This window comes from Onychomys torridus, chromosome 3, assembly GCF_903995425.1.
Source record: "Onychomys torridus chromosome 3, mOncTor1.1, whole genome shotgun sequence".
NCBI classification, from domain to species: Eukaryota; Metazoa; Chordata; class Mammalia; order Rodentia; family Cricetidae; genus Onychomys; species Onychomys torridus.
The window spans coordinates 46,437,182-46,455,713 of NC_050445.1; the positions used below are offsets into that span (position 1 = coordinate 46,437,182).

At 38.1% G+C, this 18,532-nt stretch overlaps 1 protein-coding gene across 13 annotated transcripts in view; it reads left to right on the forward strand.

Annotated features, from left to right (window-relative positions):
• The window catches only part of Cadps2 (calcium dependent secretion activator 2), a 542,247-nt gene that overhangs the window by 228,546 nt on the left and 295,169 nt on the right, over positions 1 to 18,532 (forward strand). For all 13 annotated transcript variants that reach the window (XM_036180984.1, XM_036180978.1, XM_036180981.1 and 10 more), the window contains exon 4: positions 12,585 to 12,665. In XM_036180984.1, coding sequence (XP_036036877.1) covers positions 12,585 to 12,665 — 81 coding nt within the window. The remainder of the gene's footprint in view (positions 1 to 12,584; positions 12,666 to 18,532) is intronic.

Consider the following 18,532-nt stretch of genomic DNA (forward strand, 5'->3'; position numbering starts at 1 on the left):
CTTTCATAGATAACATCATACAGGGAACACATTGCTCTCAAGAGTCAGGGAATAATTTCACTTCCTTATGTTTTTTGTTGTATGGAATTACAAAAACATAGTTATTGTGTAGTTGTTAGCTAATTTTTAATGATCAAATTGCAAGGAACAGATTTTTAGTTTTGTTCTCATGGGATTGCTTCATCGCAAATGAATCAATGTGAAGATGTTAGGACTCAGGAAACTTCCAAATATAAGTGAAGTTATGCTTTGCATTTGCATTAAAATTGAGTTGCCAGAATCCCACCATTAGAAATGGATGTGTTTCATTCCTGTACATAGGATGAGGTAAAGTAGAAAAAAGCATGTGCACTGCATTTGGAGGAAGAGATCATAAATACCTGAGAAGTAGTTCAAGACAGTTGTGAAAAGTAGATTTTTGGAGCATGTTTTTGTGTTGCTAAACATTTGGTTTAGATAGTTTTCTCAGATGTTTGGAGATTGATTGGGAAAACAAAAATAATGTTGGGGAGAAGAGCATCCTTCCAAGAAAAGTAGGCACAATGCACATAGTTTGGAAAATGCGTGAATGTGTGTGACTGATTTGAAATATAGACCAGTTTGTGGAGATAATGCAACCTTACAATAAGTTAGAACGCTGGTTTGGCACAAAGTGTCTCAGGGTCTAAATACTAGGCTAAGGTGTCAGAGCATCATTCTCGCTTACTTAGTTTTTATTTCCATCCTTGTGCTTCCTCTACCAACCTCTGTTGCTTCCCTTCCATTTCTGAGATTTCAGTATGATCAACAGTAGTGAGACTCATATTCAAACATGGAGAGCCATTAAGGGGTTGCTGGTAAACATAACTTTAGTTTTCAATTTGAATTCATGTTAAGGTGACTATAAGGAAATAATTCTTCTTCATATGCACTCCTAGAGCTGGAACAAGAGAGATAGAGAAGCCCTATGCCATAACATAAGACACCTCTCTAAGAAATGGCTGAAACAGACTGAACTATAGCACTATAGCCAATAACCAAGACAAAAGTACAAAGGCTGAGAAAATGGGGGACTGGGACACACAGTAACATGATTAACAAGAGTCATCTGAGTAGAGAAATGCTCTATTTCCATAATTTGTGATTTGACTAATGACAGGTAATTAACAGGTGAGGTAAAAATAATTTGATAAGAATAACTCTTTGATCACTATTATGAGGCCATAGAGAATTCATTTGTATAATGGACATCATCAAGTAAGCAATGGATGTTATAAAAATTATGTGATAAACCTCAAAGCACTGTGCACACTGATTTTAGAGAAGCATTTTGTGCTGTCAGTTATTTCTTATGAATGTATGTAAATAAACAGATTTATAGGTAAAATGTATGCAGTGCACCATTATAAATTAACCTCAAGGGAAATATCAAGCTGTATGATGATATAAAGCATAGTCAATTTGTATTTTTCATACTGGTAAGAAAATTAACAAGATAAAATTAATTGCAAAAATATACCATAATTAGAGTGGAAATTTGGAGAGAATGTTATTTTTTTTTCCATTGGAAAAAAGAGGGGCACACTGTGCAAGGCTTAGCATATACAAAGATGTCGCTACAGAAAAACAGACCTTGGTCAACAAGATTACTATACGTACAGTCAGCCTAGTTGGCAATAGCAGTTTAATCACAGAGGACTTTCCTACTGAACAATACCATGAGAGGCATTTTTAGAATAATCTATTAATATATGGTTAGGTTTAATGAATTCAAGAATTTGTTGGTAGTTTTAAGAGCTTTAGAAGGCCTGTTACAGGCTTTGTAAAGGATCTAATGGGTGAAACTTGGTAAAGTCATCTTTATACTGAATGCACTGATTTTCTTATGTTGAAAGGACGGTTAATGATGGCTGGCCCCTGGAATCCTTCTCCTTCTCTGGCTACTTTCTCTTTCTTCCAAGATTTCTCCTTCTTAAAAGTGTCTGCTGCTCTTGTAGAGCATCTGAGTTTAGTTCTCAGCACCCACCCACATTGAGTGGTTGTCAGCTGCCTGTAACTCCAGCTCCAGAGGATCCAGTGTCTTCTGTGGGCACAAGCACTCACGTGTGTGTATGTCTGCAGAAAGACACATCCACATAATTATAAGTAAATTTTAAAAAATATTTTCTTTTCAGCTCCCTCTGGGAAGAGTAAATAGAAGAAATTTTGTGGGTGGACTGGGGGTGGTTGAAGATGGGAGCATGAGGGGTCAGGTGGGGGTGGAGTGGGGGGGTGCACTGAAAATAACTACTGGAAAGGAGGTCATTTTAGGGTCAAGTAGAAACCTGGTGCAAGGGAAACTCCCAGGAATCTATAAGGATGACCCCAGCTAAGATTCCTAGCAATAGGGGATATGTAGCCTAAACTGGCTATCTCCTGTAACCAGGTAAGACTACCAGTAGTGGGATTGGGACACCAACCCAGCCACATAACCTTCAACATATAGTCTGTCCTGCCTAAGGGATGTGCTGGGTTAAGGGTGGCACAGAGATTGTGGGAGTTACTAACCAATGACTGGACCAGCCTGAGACCCATGTCACAAGAATGAGCTCATCTCTGACACTGCCTCAAGTGCCAGGACCTGGACGCTGGGTGACCCAGAGACTTAAGATAGAACCAAACACAATGGGAGAAAAAGTAAAGTCAATGTTATGGTTGTTTGGTTTTGCTCTTTTATGGGGTCTGCCACCCAGCTCACAAATAATTCACACAGAGGCTTATTATTATTTATCAATGCCCAGCCCTAGCTTGGCTTGTTTCTTGCCAGCTTCCCTTAACTTGTCCAGTCTACCTTTTGCCTCTGGGCTTTTCCCACTCTCTTACTTGTATAAATCTTACTCTTACTCCATGACTTGCTCAGTAGCTGGGTGGCTGGCCCCTGGAATCCTTCTCCTTCTTTGGCTACTTTCTGTTTCCTCCAAGATTTCTCCTTCTATTGATTCTCTCTGCCTGCCAGCCTCACCTATCCTTTCTCCTGCCTTGCTATTGGCCATTCAGTTTTTTATTAGACCATCAGGTGTTTTAGATAGGCATAGTAACACAACTTCACAGAGTTAAACAAAAGTAACACACCTTAAAATAATATTCTACAGCATTTCTCCCTTTTGTCTAAATAAAAATAAAAGGTTTTGACTTAAACATAGTATGACTATAAACAATGACAATTTATTAACTAAGGATTACATTCACAATATTCTGTCCATTTGTAGTTAGCATATTCAGATAAAATAATGCATTATCTATCCTATCTTAAATTTGTACACCTAACATATCTACCAAAACTAAGGAAAACTGCAACTATAACTACCTAGTCTTCAACTCCATCGAAGTCCTAGAAGGATGTAGTATTATCTAACAACAGAGACATTTGACTGCCTGGACAATCACCCAAATTTCCTCTGCAATATTGGGGCATCCATCCTCAGTCTACAGGCCTAGAATATCTGACAGACATTTCTATGAAACAGGACTTTTGGATTGTCCTGCCTTGTTTTAGCAAAGTTTGTCACTCACCTTCCTCTATGTCCTGCAGAATATCTGACAGACTCTTCTGTGAAGCAGGGATTTTGAAAGACTGTCCTGCCTTATTTTGGTAAAGTTCCATCAGTTTTTTTTTCTGTGTGTCCCGTATGTCCAGTCTGCAGAGCACATTGTCAGCAGTCAAAGGCAAGAATAGTTTCTTTGCCCAGTGGCTAAAGCTCTTAAAGGAGCTGTACCTTTTTCACAACAAAAGCAAACTCCATAAGAGCTTCTTTGATATCCACTCTCTCCTTTGAAGTAAATTGGTGCTTCCAGATGTGTCTCATTGTCATAAAAATCCTTAAGTTAACAAAAAAATTTAAATGCCATATTCTGTAGGTCTTTGAAAGGTTTGAAGGTCATATGTGTATCTAAAATACATCTCTATATAATCTGGAAGGCATACCTAACATAACTACAAATTTGATTGTTATAAATGACTAACCACTAACCCATGTCTCCTGATTATCCTATATAGTTTATAATAATAGCTTTCAAACACTAGAATTTTAACTTACATTTTTAAATAAACTGCATAGGTACAATAGTTTAAACAGGAATAGAAACATATACACATTATATTGTAACAAAAATAACCTTAAATTTTTATCAATATAAAAAATCATTTAAACAATAGTAGAAACATATGTACAGTGTACCAAAATATCTTTAAATTTGTAACAATATTCTATATTCCACTAAATGATAACAAACATCCATAGACCACCAAATAACCAAAGACCTTCCATACCCTACTTGGGAATGTGGATGTTATGTTCCCCAACTGCTTCTTGCTATCTGTGACAACGAAATTTCTTTAGGATCCCGGAGGGAAAATTTTGAGATAATGGCCAAATCCTGAGAAGACCAGCTATAATCTTTGCTGATAGATATCACCTATTTCGATTCAGGAGGTCTCCTCTGACCAAACCTGAGCAGTATCATTCCTGAAGGAATCCACAGCTGCTCATCTCCTGTGGGAACAAAACTCCAAAGCATTTTTTTATTTCCATTTCACAAATATATATTTGACGTTTTTAAAAGTTAAAGCATTCCTAAAGTATATAGGCTGACTTATTTCAACAGTCCCTCTTTCAATTCCAGGTCTCTTTACAGCTGTCATTTTCTTTTCAACAATCAAAAAATTCAAAATCAACACAATAACATACAGGATCCAGACTCCCTGTGTATTTCTCATCTTACATGGCTTATTCTTTTTTATTACTTTTACTCTCTCTTTAAAGACTTTATTTTTAAACTGTTTGTTTCTTTTTATGACTGTCCATACTCTTTTTCTTTCTTTCCCATGCACATTGTAAAACACACTGGAATCTGTTTAGAGGTTTTTCTGTCTGGATCTCTTTTACTTTGAATCTCTAGTCTTTTTTGACCACAGGAGCAAACCTTTAAACTGGTAACCTTCACCTGGATCCTTCACACATGGCTTGCAGCTGGCTTCACCCACTTCTTCGGTTGTGAAAGTCAAAAATGAAACTTGAGGATAATTGGAAGTTTATCTGACCAGGAACTTCATTCAACCTTCCTAGAGCTCTAGAATGCTGATGCTTGCACTTTGGCAGGTGTTTTTTGCTTAGTTTTTTGCTCCTACTTGATGTACTGAATGCTTAAGAGCTTGCTGACTAGCAGCAGAAACTCTTAAAGGAGCTGTATCTCTCTCTCTCTCTTTTTTTTTTTCTTCAACTATCTTAAACTCTACACAGAATTCAAGCTCCACATTGGGTGCCAAAATTTTGTTGTTTGGTTTTGCTCTTTTGGGGGTCTGCCACCCAGCTCACAAATAATTCACACACTGAGGCTTATTCCTACTTATCAATGCCTGGCCTTAGCTTGGCTTGTTTCTTGCCTTAAATTATCTAGTCTACCTTTTGCCTCTGGGCTTTTCCCATTCTCTTGCTTCTATAAATCTTACTGTTACTCTGTGACTTGCTGTGTACTGGGTGGCAGACCCCTGATGTCCTCCTCCTTCTCTGGCAGCTACTTCTCTTCTCCATGACTTCTCCAATATATTCTCTATCCCTGCTATCCCCAACTATCCTTCCTCCTGCCTTACTGTTGGCTGTCCAGCTCTCTCTTAGACCATCAGGTGTTTTAGACAGGCAAAATATCACAGCTTTACAGAGTTAAACTAATACAACATAAACAAAAGTAACACACCTTAAAATTATATTCTACAACAGTATATAATGATGCCTAACAGTATTCTGCTATACTCATTGATTGGTGCCTACCCCAAAAGTCATCAGAGAGCCTTCATCTAGCATCTGGTGGAAACAAATGTAGAGTCCCACAATCAAACATTAGGCTGAACTTGGGGAATCCTGCTGAAGAGAGGGAAGAAGGATTGTATGAGCCAGAGGGGTCAATGACATCACAAGAAAACCCACAAAGTCAACTAACCTGACTAATAGGAGCTCACAGAGCCTGAACCAACAACCAGGGAGCCTGCATGGGACTGACCTAGGCCCTTTGCATGTATGTGACAGTTGTGTAGCCTGGTCTGCTTGTGGGACTCATAACAGTGGGAGCAGGGATGCCTAGCTAGCTCAGAGACTCAAGAAGGAAATAATATTACAGTGTTGTAGTTTAGCTATCAAATCCAAGCAGTTCTGTGAAGGAAAACATAGATTTCTCTCTACAAAATCCTTCTTACAACTTTAAACAGGGTCACAGCTTCCTAAAGGGTCCAGATGAGAGTCCTCAGCCAGAAAATTCTGAATGGGGAAATAGTATTCCCATAGCAATGAAGGTGAGGAAAAATCAAAGTACATGTCTTGACATGTGTGAAGCTAGTGAAACTTGAAGTCAAAATATCTGTGTGATATGAACTAGAGGCATTGCTGAGATGAGGGGTACTTTTGTGCATCTGTCATGGTGAGGTTTGAGTGAAACTCTTTAAAAGTTCTATCCCCAGTGCCATAGAAGACGTCTGTGTGGTAAGTAATCTTTTGTCACATAAAATATTGAAATCATGAATTTAGAGGAGATGAAATTGCAAAAGAGAAGTGCACTGCAGAAATGGAGACTTGCCTGTGATCCTCTATTGCAACCCTCTGAGTCCACATAGCTGTATGCCCAGCAATAGGCTCTACTGTGTCAGCAGCATCTTAAAATGCCAGTTCTGCAATTTATCTATTCAGGCTTCTCTTTCTGCAGAACATCATGCTTCCTTGTGTGTGTGCAGAATCACTCGTTTGGGTTACACTGGGGATTCAAAGAACAAAGAAATTATTTTCTCTTTTACTCCCTTTTTGAAAATGTGTTTATGTGTACATGTGTGTATGTGTGTGCACTTGTATGTGTGTGTGCGTGTGTGTGTGTGTGTGTATGTGTGTGTGTGTGTTTACATGTGGAGCCCAGAGGTTGATATCAGTTCTCAGTTCTCTTCAGTCAATCTCTGCCTATTTTCTGAGATGTGGTATCTTACTGAACCAGGTGCTTGCTGATTAGCTAAAGTGCTTCTGCAGCCAAGGTGAGGAATTCTCGTTTCTGCCCACCCAGGTCTGAGATTACAGATGTATATCACTACATCCCACACCTGGGTTTTCATGTATATGCTGGAGATCTGAACCTCAAGTCTTCACATAGCCTCTCCCCTTCCCCTTTACTTTTATTCTTAATTATTTCTTGTTAGAAGTATCTGAATTTGCAAATGGGATATATTAACGTAGCTTGAAGGTCATATGTGTGTACACATACACATGCACATATATACATACTATTAATGTACAAAAAGAGGTGTGGTAAGGTATTCCAAGTACGTCTGGCCTACCTAGGCTTCAGCTATGGAGCTCTAGATCTTGATCTACATGACTGTAGGTACATTGGGTTGGGCTTGAGCTGTTTAGGAAAGAGAGGGCAAATATGACCCCTTTGTTTAGGGCTTAAGAAACTGAGTAGATGACACACTACTTATAACATGGCATTCTGTGCTCTGCATAACGAGTCAGATGTAAGAGTCATCTCTTCTGGCATCATTAAATTCAACATACCTTTTCTTTCTTTTTTTTTGAAGTTTGAAACTTTGACTTTTTTTTACATTAAGTGTATTGATTTATTACATTCATGATATTATGTCCCAATACTAGTGTCCATTTGTGGGGCTTTTCCATCACACAAAACAGAGATTCTGTACTTAGGAAATCATTGCTCTGTATTCCTTTTGTCTCCATCTTGACATAATGTCTAATCTTTCTGTCTTCATGAATTTGTATATTCTATTTCATATAATACAATTCTATAGTATTTGTTCCTTTTTTAATGTAAAAACATTTTATGTCAGCTGCAGGAGAAATAATACACAGATAGCTTGAACATAAAAATAGGTTATAATTCAAAAGTCCAGGGTTATTTGAAACTGGAAAATATTTTCTCTGTTGAAAAATAGTAAAAATGATAACATTTCCCAATAAGCCCTTTTAAGCCAAATAATAGCTGAATTATACATATGAATATTGATTAGACTCTGGCATACAGAAGAAACCTATCTTAATCTGTTCTGAGAGCTATGTTTTACTTAAGTTGTGTAAGTGAGATTACTATTAATCTTCCCCTTCACTGTTTGATTTATGGCAGACGTTTTTCTATAAGCTAATGTATAATCTAAAAAGATTTTAGTCTCCCCTCCTGAAAGTACAGCCAGCATTTTCTTTCATCAGCTTTCATCAGCTTGATATAGTACAAATTCTTGTCCTAATAGTGAAATATTCCACTAAAGCTTGTCCAGTAATTGGGCAAAACCAAAACTTATTATAAGCTACAGGCATCCTAGAGTCCCCCTTGCTAGGTAGCCTCCCTGGATCTGTGGGTTGCAGTCTGATTGTCTTTTGCTTTATATCTAGTATCCACTTATGAGTGAGTACATACCATGTTTGTCCTTCTGAGTCTGGGTTACCTCATTCAGGATATTTTCTAGTTCCATCCATTTTCCTGCAAATTTCATGATATCATTGTTTTTCTCTGCTGAGTAGTACTCCATTATGTATATGTACTACATTTTATTAATCCATTCTTCAGTTGATGGGCATCTACATTGTTTCCATGTTTTGGCTATTACAAATAATGCTGCTATAAAAATAGTTGAGCATGTATCTTTGTGGTATGATTGAGCATTCCTTGGGTATATGTCCAAGAGTAGTATGGTTGGGTCTTGAGGTTGATCAATTCCCAATTTTCAGAGAAATAGCCATACTGATTTCCACAGTGGTTGTACAAGTTTGCATTCCCACTATCAGTGGAGGAGTGTTCCCCTTGCTCTGCATCCTCTCCATCATAGACTGTCATTAGTGTTTTTGATCATAGCCATTCTGACAGGTATAAGGTGGTATCTCAGAGTCGTTTTGATTTGCATTTCTCTGATGACTAAGCATGTTGAGCATTTCCTTAAATGTCTTTTAGCCATTTGAGATTCTTCTTTTGAGAATTCTCAGTTGTGCTCTATAGCCCATTTTTTTTTTTTAAATTGGATTGTTCAGGATTTTGGTGTCTAGTTTCTTGAGTTCTTTATATACTTTGGAGATTAGTCCTCTGTCAGATGTGGGGTTAGTGAAAATCTTTTCCCATTCTGTAGGCTGCCATTTTGTCTTATTAGTCAATAAGACTGTGCTTTTTTCCCTACAAAAGCTTCTCAGTTTCAAGAGTTTTGCAGCAAATAAAGATAATTACAGACCAATCTCCCTCATGAACATTGATGCAAAAATACTCAATAAAATATTTGCAAACTGACTCCAAGCACACATCAAAATATATATATATATCCACAATGACCAAGTAGGCTTCATCCTAGGGATACAAGGATGGTTCAGCATACAAAAATCTGTCTATGTAATCCACCATATAAACAAACTGAAAGAAAAAAACCACATGATCATCTCATTAGATGCTGAAAAATACTTTGACAAAATCTAACAACCCTTCATGATAAACGTCTTAGAGAGATCAGAAATACAAGGAACATACCTAAACATAATAAAGGCAATTTACAGCAAGCCAACAGCCACCATCAAATTAAATGGAGAGAAACTTAAAGTGATTCCACTAAAATCAGGAACAAGTCAAGGCTGTCTGCTCTCCCCATATTTATTCAATATAGTACTTGAAGTTCTGACTAGAGCAATAAGACAACAAAAGAACAAAGTGATAGACTTTGGAAAGGAAGAATTCAAACTTTCACTATTTGTAGACAATATGATAGTATACATAAGTGACTCCAAAAATTCTCCAGGGAACTCCTACAACTGATAAACTCCTTCAGTAAAGTGACAGGATACAAGATCAATTCAAAAAATCAGTAGCCCTCCTATATACAAATGGTAAAAGGGCTGAGAAAGAAATCAGAGAACATCACCCTTACAATAGCCACAAATAATATAAAATACCTTGGGATAACACTAACTAAACAAGTGAAGGACCTGTATGATAAGAACTTTAAGTCACTTATGAAAGAAATTGAAGAAGATATCAGAAAATGGAAGGATCCTTCATGCTCATGGATAGGTAGAAGTAACATAGTAAAAATGGCGATCTTACCAAAAGCAATCTACAGATGCAACGCAATTCCCATCAAAATCTCAGCACAATTTTTTACAGACTTGGAAAGAACAATACTCAACTTCATATAGAAAAACAAAAGACCTAGGATAGCTAAAAGAATCCTGTACAATAAAGCAACCTCTGTAGGCATCACCCCTGACCACAAGCTCTACTATAGAGCTATAATAATAAAAACAGCTTGGCACTGGCATAAAAACCCACATACAGGCCAATGGAATTGAGCTGAAGACCCTGACATTAATCTACACACATAAGAACACCTGATTTTTGACAAAAAAGCCAAAACTATACAATGGAGAAAAGAGAGTATCTTCAACAAACGGTGCTGGCATAACTAGATGTCAACATGTAACAGATTACAAACAGATCCATATCTGTCACCATGCACAAAACTCAAGTCCAAGTGGATCAAAGACCTCACATAAATGCAGTTACACTGAACTTGATAGAAGAGAAAGTAGGAAGTAGTCTTAAACACATTGGCACAGGAGATCACTTCCTAAATATAACACCAGTAGCACAGACACTGAGAGCAACAATTAATAAATGGGACCTCTTGAAACTGAGAAGCTTTTGTAGGGCATACCTTTTCTTTATATAAGTTGAATTTTCAAGTAGACAGGTAAAGGTAAGTCTGGATGTCCCATGGCATATTATAGCTAGAGATACAAATTTGAATTTTCAGTTAGTGATGCTAGTTTTGAACATGAGTATTCAGGAGGGCACTTGGGTCCTTTCAGATTGCAAAGGGGTCAAAGCCTTCAGACTCAAAGCTCTCCACTGTTTATCAATGTTAACTTCTCTGGCAAATGTATCTTATTTTGTTATGCAAAGTAAAATAAAATCCTTTTTGTCTTAGCAGAATATATGTTTAAGTATTGTGTAGATGAAGTTCATCGTTATCAAAACTAACCAGTTGGGAGTTGGGTAGGAGAGAGGTGTGGTTGTAATGGGATACCTTGAGGGATCAGCACTGCTCAGTGTCTCAATTCACTAAACTTAGGCTCCTGATCTCAGAGCTTAGCTTTGAAAAGAAGAGGTGCAGGACAGCAGTTCTCTCCTCTGCCCACATCCTCAGACAAATGCGGTCAAGACAGTGATGTGTTTAAAGTTTATTTTTACAGAATAAGCCCCACTAAAATTCAAAAATGAGAAGAACAACTCTTCTTCAGAATTAAGTAAAACAGTCAGATGATGGTGGTGCACGCCTTTAATCCCAGCACTAGGAAAGCAGAGGCAGGCCTGTCTCTGAGTTTGAGGTCAGCCTGGTCTAAACAACAGAAAGCCAAGGCTACACAGGACACCATAATCTAAAGATGTATGTCTTTGATGAAGTAAACACTGCTCTGGTGAAAATTGGAGAATTTTGTGGCTTCTTCAAATACTAATGTTCTGAGATGAAAATCTATGACTCCTTTAGATGCAAACTGCCTTTTATTGTATTTTTACCCCGTGGAAAAAATAAATAAACAACATTCACAACCACCTGTCACTCTAGATCTGTGGGATCCAACACCCTCTTTTGGCCTCCAGGAACACCTGCACACCTGTGGCATGTATTCACACAGACACACACAGACACATAAATAAATATTTAAATTATCTTTAACAAAATATGGTTATATCCTTTAGTCCACCTTCTTGATAATGAGAATAGAAAAGGAGAAAGGATTGAAGGGAGAAGGAATTTACCATTTAATATCACCAGTTTCACATCTTGTGATGAACTAACAAAGGAAGATTGAGTAATTGGGAAGGGGGAGGGGCTTGAAGATATTAGAGAAAAAGTTAAGAATGATTGCAATTCATAAATGAAAATAATTTTTCATATCAGTGGGGGAATTTCTGATAATGATTACATTTTTTATTTGCCTTCTATCAAATTTAAAACACTGAAATGGTGCAAACATTTCTTGGCTGCATGAGTGTCCTCACTAGAATGAGCAATGCATGCAGACTTTAATGGAAGGAAGCTGTCATTCAAGTAGTACTTGAACTGTTTAGCATTTGTACAGACAAAAAAAAAAAGAGATGCTTTTAAAAGTATGGAATAAGAAATGAAATGTTAATCAACATCTTGTCATCCAAAAGAGAACAAAATAAGAAATTCATCAATACTAAAGTGCTCAGGGCTGACCTTGAAGAGAGGGGAATACAAGAAACATATTTGATGATAAGTTATGTCAACCTCAAGGAAGCAAGGACTTTGTATTTTAGGTTTGTTGCAAACACATTAGGCACAGGGTTATTATAGTAATTAGATTTCTTAATAAATGCAGCCATTGAATCTTAAAAATTCAACATTTTGTGACTAAAACCCAAATGAAAAGTCGTATAATTGGGCTACAGTGGAACCAAGCAGACTTCAAAATAGGTAGCTGAGGGAATTTGCTGAATCTTTCTTAGTCATTTATTCTTTGTTTTTTATGCCACTGAATTACCATTTTACATACACATGCATTTCTTTTCATTTTAAGCTGGATAATGCTGATGAGCAAGCAGCCCAGATCAGAAGAGAACTCGATGGCCGCCTGCAGCTGGCAGAGAAAATGGCAAAGGTATGTTATGCAGGATAACATGCTGTGCTGTATATCTTTCCTTGTCTGAATGCCTGTCTACCAACCACATGCTTATTGTAGATAGACACACCCAGCATGAGTTACGGTTTGCTCTTCTGTATTAATAACCTCTTAATCCCAAATATCTGAATTCATATTTTCTAAATGGAGTATGCTGTATACCTGGAGTTTCTATGCTTACTGTGTGAATTGTCTAAATTCAATGATAACTTTTGTAGTTGTTTTAAAAAAAATCTGATTTTTTTTCTAACTGCTAACTAGATCTGGAAGAGTTTTAATATTACACCATGAAAAATACAATCAGAGGAAAAAAGTCTCCTTATAAGATCATATTCCAAAACTCCCAACACAATGCTTGGCAAATAGTGGGGCCAATTTGATAGAATGATTGACTGTCCAAAATATAACTTGAAATGTATGACAGAATCTGACAGATGAAGTGTGTTTTCTATAATAATCCTAGTGATTTTTCCTTGCATAATCGCTGTTTCTGAGAACAGAAATATATTTAAAACAAAAGCTGAGTTCCTTTTTAATAATTTGGGTATTTAGAGAGATGCATCTTAACCATTGAATTATTTTTGGTGTGAATTGACAGATTAATTTACTTCAGTGATGTAAAAGTTTTAATCCTTCATAAGATAATTAGAGTGACATGGCTGTCTATGGATTGCTGAGCACATTTGACTTCCTTCCTTTTCCTTCTGCTGAACAAACCTAAGTAGTTGGTTGATAGTGTCCTTCTCTCTGTCTCCCTCTTTCCCCTTCCTTCCTTTTTCCCTCCCTTCCTCCCTCCCTGCCTCCTTCTCTCCCTCCCTTTCCCACCATGAGTCCCTTCCTGCCTCCCTCCTCTCTCTATCTCCTCTCTCTGTTTCCCCCTCTTTTTTCCTTTCTGTATCTTTCTCCTCTCTCTCTCCCCTTGTACTCCCTCCTTCCTCCCACCTCTCTCTCTGACTTGCATATCAACATTCATAAGCATTTACTACTTAATGAGTATATGTCTGTCCACTTAAGCCAAGACAGTGAATTTCTCTCCAGCACTGGGAGTATGTTTCATATACTGACTCCAAAGTTATATTGTGTACTTCTGCCCAGAAAAAAATATATTTGTGATTATATGATATTTTCAGAGTGCTAATACTCTGCCTGTCTAAATTTAATGCTAGAGAACAGATTGAGATATTGGCCAGAAAAGGAGAAAGGAAAACAGAAATTGGGTAATAGGATTGGTAGTAGGTTGTGCAAAGCAAGGCAGATTTCTAAAGGGAGAATCTCCAGATGACTGACCATGTGGGATGCTATGAATGAGAGGCTGAAGAGTGATGTTCATACATAGAGCAAGGGTGAAGAGAAATGCCTCCCTGCTGGCCTCTAGACATTTGACAGAGGCAATGAACCATTTCAGAGGGCGCATTGTTCCGTTCACAGTATAGAAATCCAGCAGCTACAAGCTGCTAGAAACTTTAGAGATGAAGAAGTCTTAGCTGAATGCTAGCCTGTTTTGAGCCTGGCTAGAAGGCTGGTTGCCTTTCTTATAGGCCAAAGGCTAGGAAAGAATCTAGAGACTTGTTTAGAAGTACCGTTACTGCTGCCTAATTATAAATTGGACTTGTTACTCCAGAGAATTGGATATTCATGATTGTTTTCTAATACAGTTTGAATGATGCTCTGGAATGTTACTGATATAAACGAGAGTCTCAGGTGTATTCTCAAGTTCGTGTCTACAGAGAATGTATTTTCACAAGTCCTGGCCTGAGGATGAGCAACGACCAAGAAGGCTTCCCTTTGAGACAGCCCATTGGTCTCAGTAGAGATGCGATTAATTGGGAAACGTAGTGAGAAAGAAGTGAAACATATGGGATTAGAAGTGCGAAATGCCTCAAAACGGTAAATCATTTCAGCAGGAACGTCAGTATAGCATATAGAACAGGTTTCACCCTTCTCCACTCTGAATACACCACACCGGAGCTCTCAGAATAAGACGTAAAAGACTGATTGATTCATCAACACACTGACCTTGTCGACGGATGCCTCTTTCATTGCCCTGTGACTACATGGGTGGTGATAGCAAGGCTTTTATAGACAGTGTTGAGGCTTTGGAAGATTACCCACATCACCCATATCACAGTGCTACTGCGTTGATAGACTAGGTCACAGGCCCTGCCCTGGGCACCAGAGGCTAGTTGCTCCCTACATTTGTGACCTCCTTAGTCTGATAAGTGCAGACTAGTGATTCATTACCAGTTTGGAATCGGGAACTCACCCTTCTACCCATTGTAAAACAGTAAAGGCTACATAATAACAATAAAATCACAGGATAGAAATTTGTGCCAAGTAATAGGGGTATTGATTTTTATTATTTTTAGCCAAGGAAGAAGTTAGGGAATGTTAATGAGGCTGGGGAAACCTGTAGCTAAGTCCATGTTTACTTCTTAAATGGGCAGTAGTATGCAAATTATTTAATTTTTGATCTTCATATTTATTTCACAATATTTACTGGTCATCCACTATTATAAGCATGCACTATCCTAGTGCTTAAGATAAAACCAGACAAATATAATTGCCTTGGACTGAAACAAAACAGAAATATTCCTACATGCCAAATACAGCTTATATTTTATTTGAGAAGGCCCATGATTGAGTGATAAAATGCTGTGTTGCTAAACTATGGGAGGTGATTGCTACGACCAAGAAAATCCATGGGGTGGCTGTGCAGGAAGAAGGGGATGAGTGGTCAAGTGGCCAGGCTAGACCAGCTCTGAGCAGCACCATGTTTTCTGTTCCTCAATCTAAAAAACAAAAACAAAAACTATGGCATCATAGTTGACTTTTTTCTTTTTCTTGTGCTTCATGCAAAGCTTGGTAGGAAAACCTTTTGCTTCTACTTATTTTTTCAGACAGAATCTCACTACAGCCAAGGGGAACCTCAGAGTAACCTGATCCCTCTGCCTCAGCTTCTTGAGTGCTGAGATTATAGACATGGGCCATCACACTTAGATTGCGTCTACTTCTGCAATAGTTCCACCACATGACAGTTATTACCATTTTTCCTCTTCTGTTTGGGGTCATGCATCATTGCTTTCCATCAGAGCAATTGTTCCATCCTTTTAGCTAGTCTGCCTTCCTCCCCCAACCAGGCACTCAACAGCCAGTGATTCTTTGCAAAAGCCTTATGAAAGTGCCGTGTCAGTAAGTACCAACTGTTGCTAAATGTCTGTATAGTGCTTTGTGGTTGGTTTGTTGCCCCACTGACCTTAAATACCACTGAGTTCTGGCCCTGGCTCGGTTCATTTCATCGATCATGATCCCTTCCCTTTCTTGCTCCCGGTCTTTTCCCAGACCCTGTGATCTTCTTACAGACATTGTCTGTGGACACTCATGGCTATTCCCTGTGTTAGCTAGGATGTCCAGAGAGATAGAACCCACAGGAAGCCAGATAGATGGGGAGGAATAAATGATGTTTTCTACATGTATCTGTCTATATATTTATATAGCAGCTTGGAAACTCAGTTACAAGGCAGTGTAGTCTTAAGTCTGCAGCTGCAGAGCAGGCCTGTGGAAGGGAGATTCAAGCAGGGCTTCTAGGTTTGCAGTCTTGAGGCAGAATTGCTGATCTCCAGGACAAATTGGCCTCTCTTAAGGTCTTTAAAAGCTTTCTGAATGAGGCCCACCCATCTAGTCATTAGGGAGTTGTAAACAAACATTTATCACCCCACATAGAGAGTTGGTGACTAAAGGAAATACTCCACTCAAGTCCAGCTTAGTCAACCAGTGAGTGTTTCCGCTCCCCCCCCCCAATAGGAGCATGGATAAAAGGTTACTTACAGGAACATGATTGCCTACATGTATGTATGTATGTATGTATGTATACTGTGTGCATGCCTGGGTGCACATGAAGGCCAGAAAAGAGCACTGGATCCCCTAGAACTGGAGTTCAATTGTAAGATGCCACATGGGTCCTGGCAGTCAAATGCTTGTCCTCTGCAAGAGCAGAAAGTGCTTGTTACGCTGCCAGCCATCTCTGCAGCCCCCATGGATGTCTTTTGAACAGCTGAATATCACTACTACACGTTATCATCAGAAAGCTATGGTAGGACTGAATTCCTGATATAAGACTCTCCCATCTCCCATGAAGGAGCATATTTAAATAGAAAGGGAGCAAGACTATCAGTGTATGGTAGAGATAACTGAATTTGCTCAAACTTGCAAATACTTCCATTGCCTTTGGGACTAAGTCTACATCCAGTAGTCCAAATGATACTATAATCCTAAAATTAATACAGATTGATTATCCCTTGTCCAGTGATTGGGACCAGAAGTATTCCAGGTTTGGAATCCTTGAGGTTTTAGCTTATTTGTGTACACATAAGTAGTCTCAGCAACAGGACCTTTGCCTTAACATGAAGCCTATTACATTGATATTTCATACCTTAATTGAGTAGACTGAAGGTGACTTTGTGTAGCACTTTACATGGTACACCTAATTTTTGTCTGTATTCATCACACATTAGATGTGTGGCATCAGAGTGGTCAAAAAGTTTTGGATTTTGGAGCATTTTATATTTTTGGATTAAAGGAACCCAACCTGGGAAGTCATGAAAGACAAAGCAGAGATTTATACAGCTTGGGGAGACTTACCAGTGCTATGGGCCTGGCTAGAAAGGGAGGAAAAAAGGTCAAAGACATGTGGAACAGTGAGTAACAATAGTAGAGACCTTTGCAGGCTTCAGACATTCATGTATCATCATGTTAGAGGCACTAGTGTGCCGTGGTAGACATGGGGCCAAATTAGAATTTCATTTATGGGAAAACCTCACAGTTGAACAACTTGAAAGTAGCTCCTTGTGTAATTCCTTTCACATAAATGATCAGATTGAACATGTGTGCTGATCTGAAAAGCAAGGGACTCTTTTGTTTCTAAGAGTCAACAAAAGCAGGTTGAATGAAATTGGTGGAATATTATCCATAAATTCCAAATCTTTAATAGAAGACTTATGAGCATTTTTTCAAAAACAAAGATGTAATATGGTCAGTTTCCCACAAAACTGAAATAATAACTCTATTTTCATGATGCCTATAAGTTTCCTCTTGGACAGATGATGATGAAGTGTGTTTAGCAATACCTAAATACAAATAGGTTTTATTTTATGTACTAATGCTAGTTTTCATGAAGCAACACCTTGGAAATTTGAAAAAAAAAATTGATGCATCTGAGCTTTCAAATATGCCACAAGTTCTTTTTTCTCTCCTCTGTGAAGATAGAATTTTATAAGGAAAACTTATAAATTCCATACAAATACAAAATGAAAATACAGTATTTTATTCAGTGTATTATCAGTGGACAAGCCAGTTGAATAATAAAAATATTCAAGAGAGACTCTGAGAAACAAGGTGTTTGGGCATTCTTTAACTTTCTTGGAATAGTTACAAAGTGGTTAATTTAAAACACACACTTATATTGTAGCCATTGGGCTATTTTAAATAGGAGACAAACATTTGCATCTTTTCCAGACAGAATTGCAGAAGTTAATGTGTCACTTCTCTGTCTGGAATGTTTAATCCATAGTAAACAGGAAGTGTAACTGGGTACCCGGTCTCAGGTGGTTAAAGACGAGCTTTACCCCTCTATCTCTGAACAGATCTGCCCCCTCATCCTTCTGCCTCATTTCTGACCTTCACATGATTCTCTTTTCCCAGAAAGCTTTTAAAGCTTGTCCAAACATATATAACTGGGGCTGGAGAAATGGCTTAGTGCTCAAGAGCTTTTGTTACTCTCTATGAGGACATGGGTTCAGTTTCTAGCAGACTCCCTTAAAAAACCATCCCCAACTCCAGTTCTGGGGGAA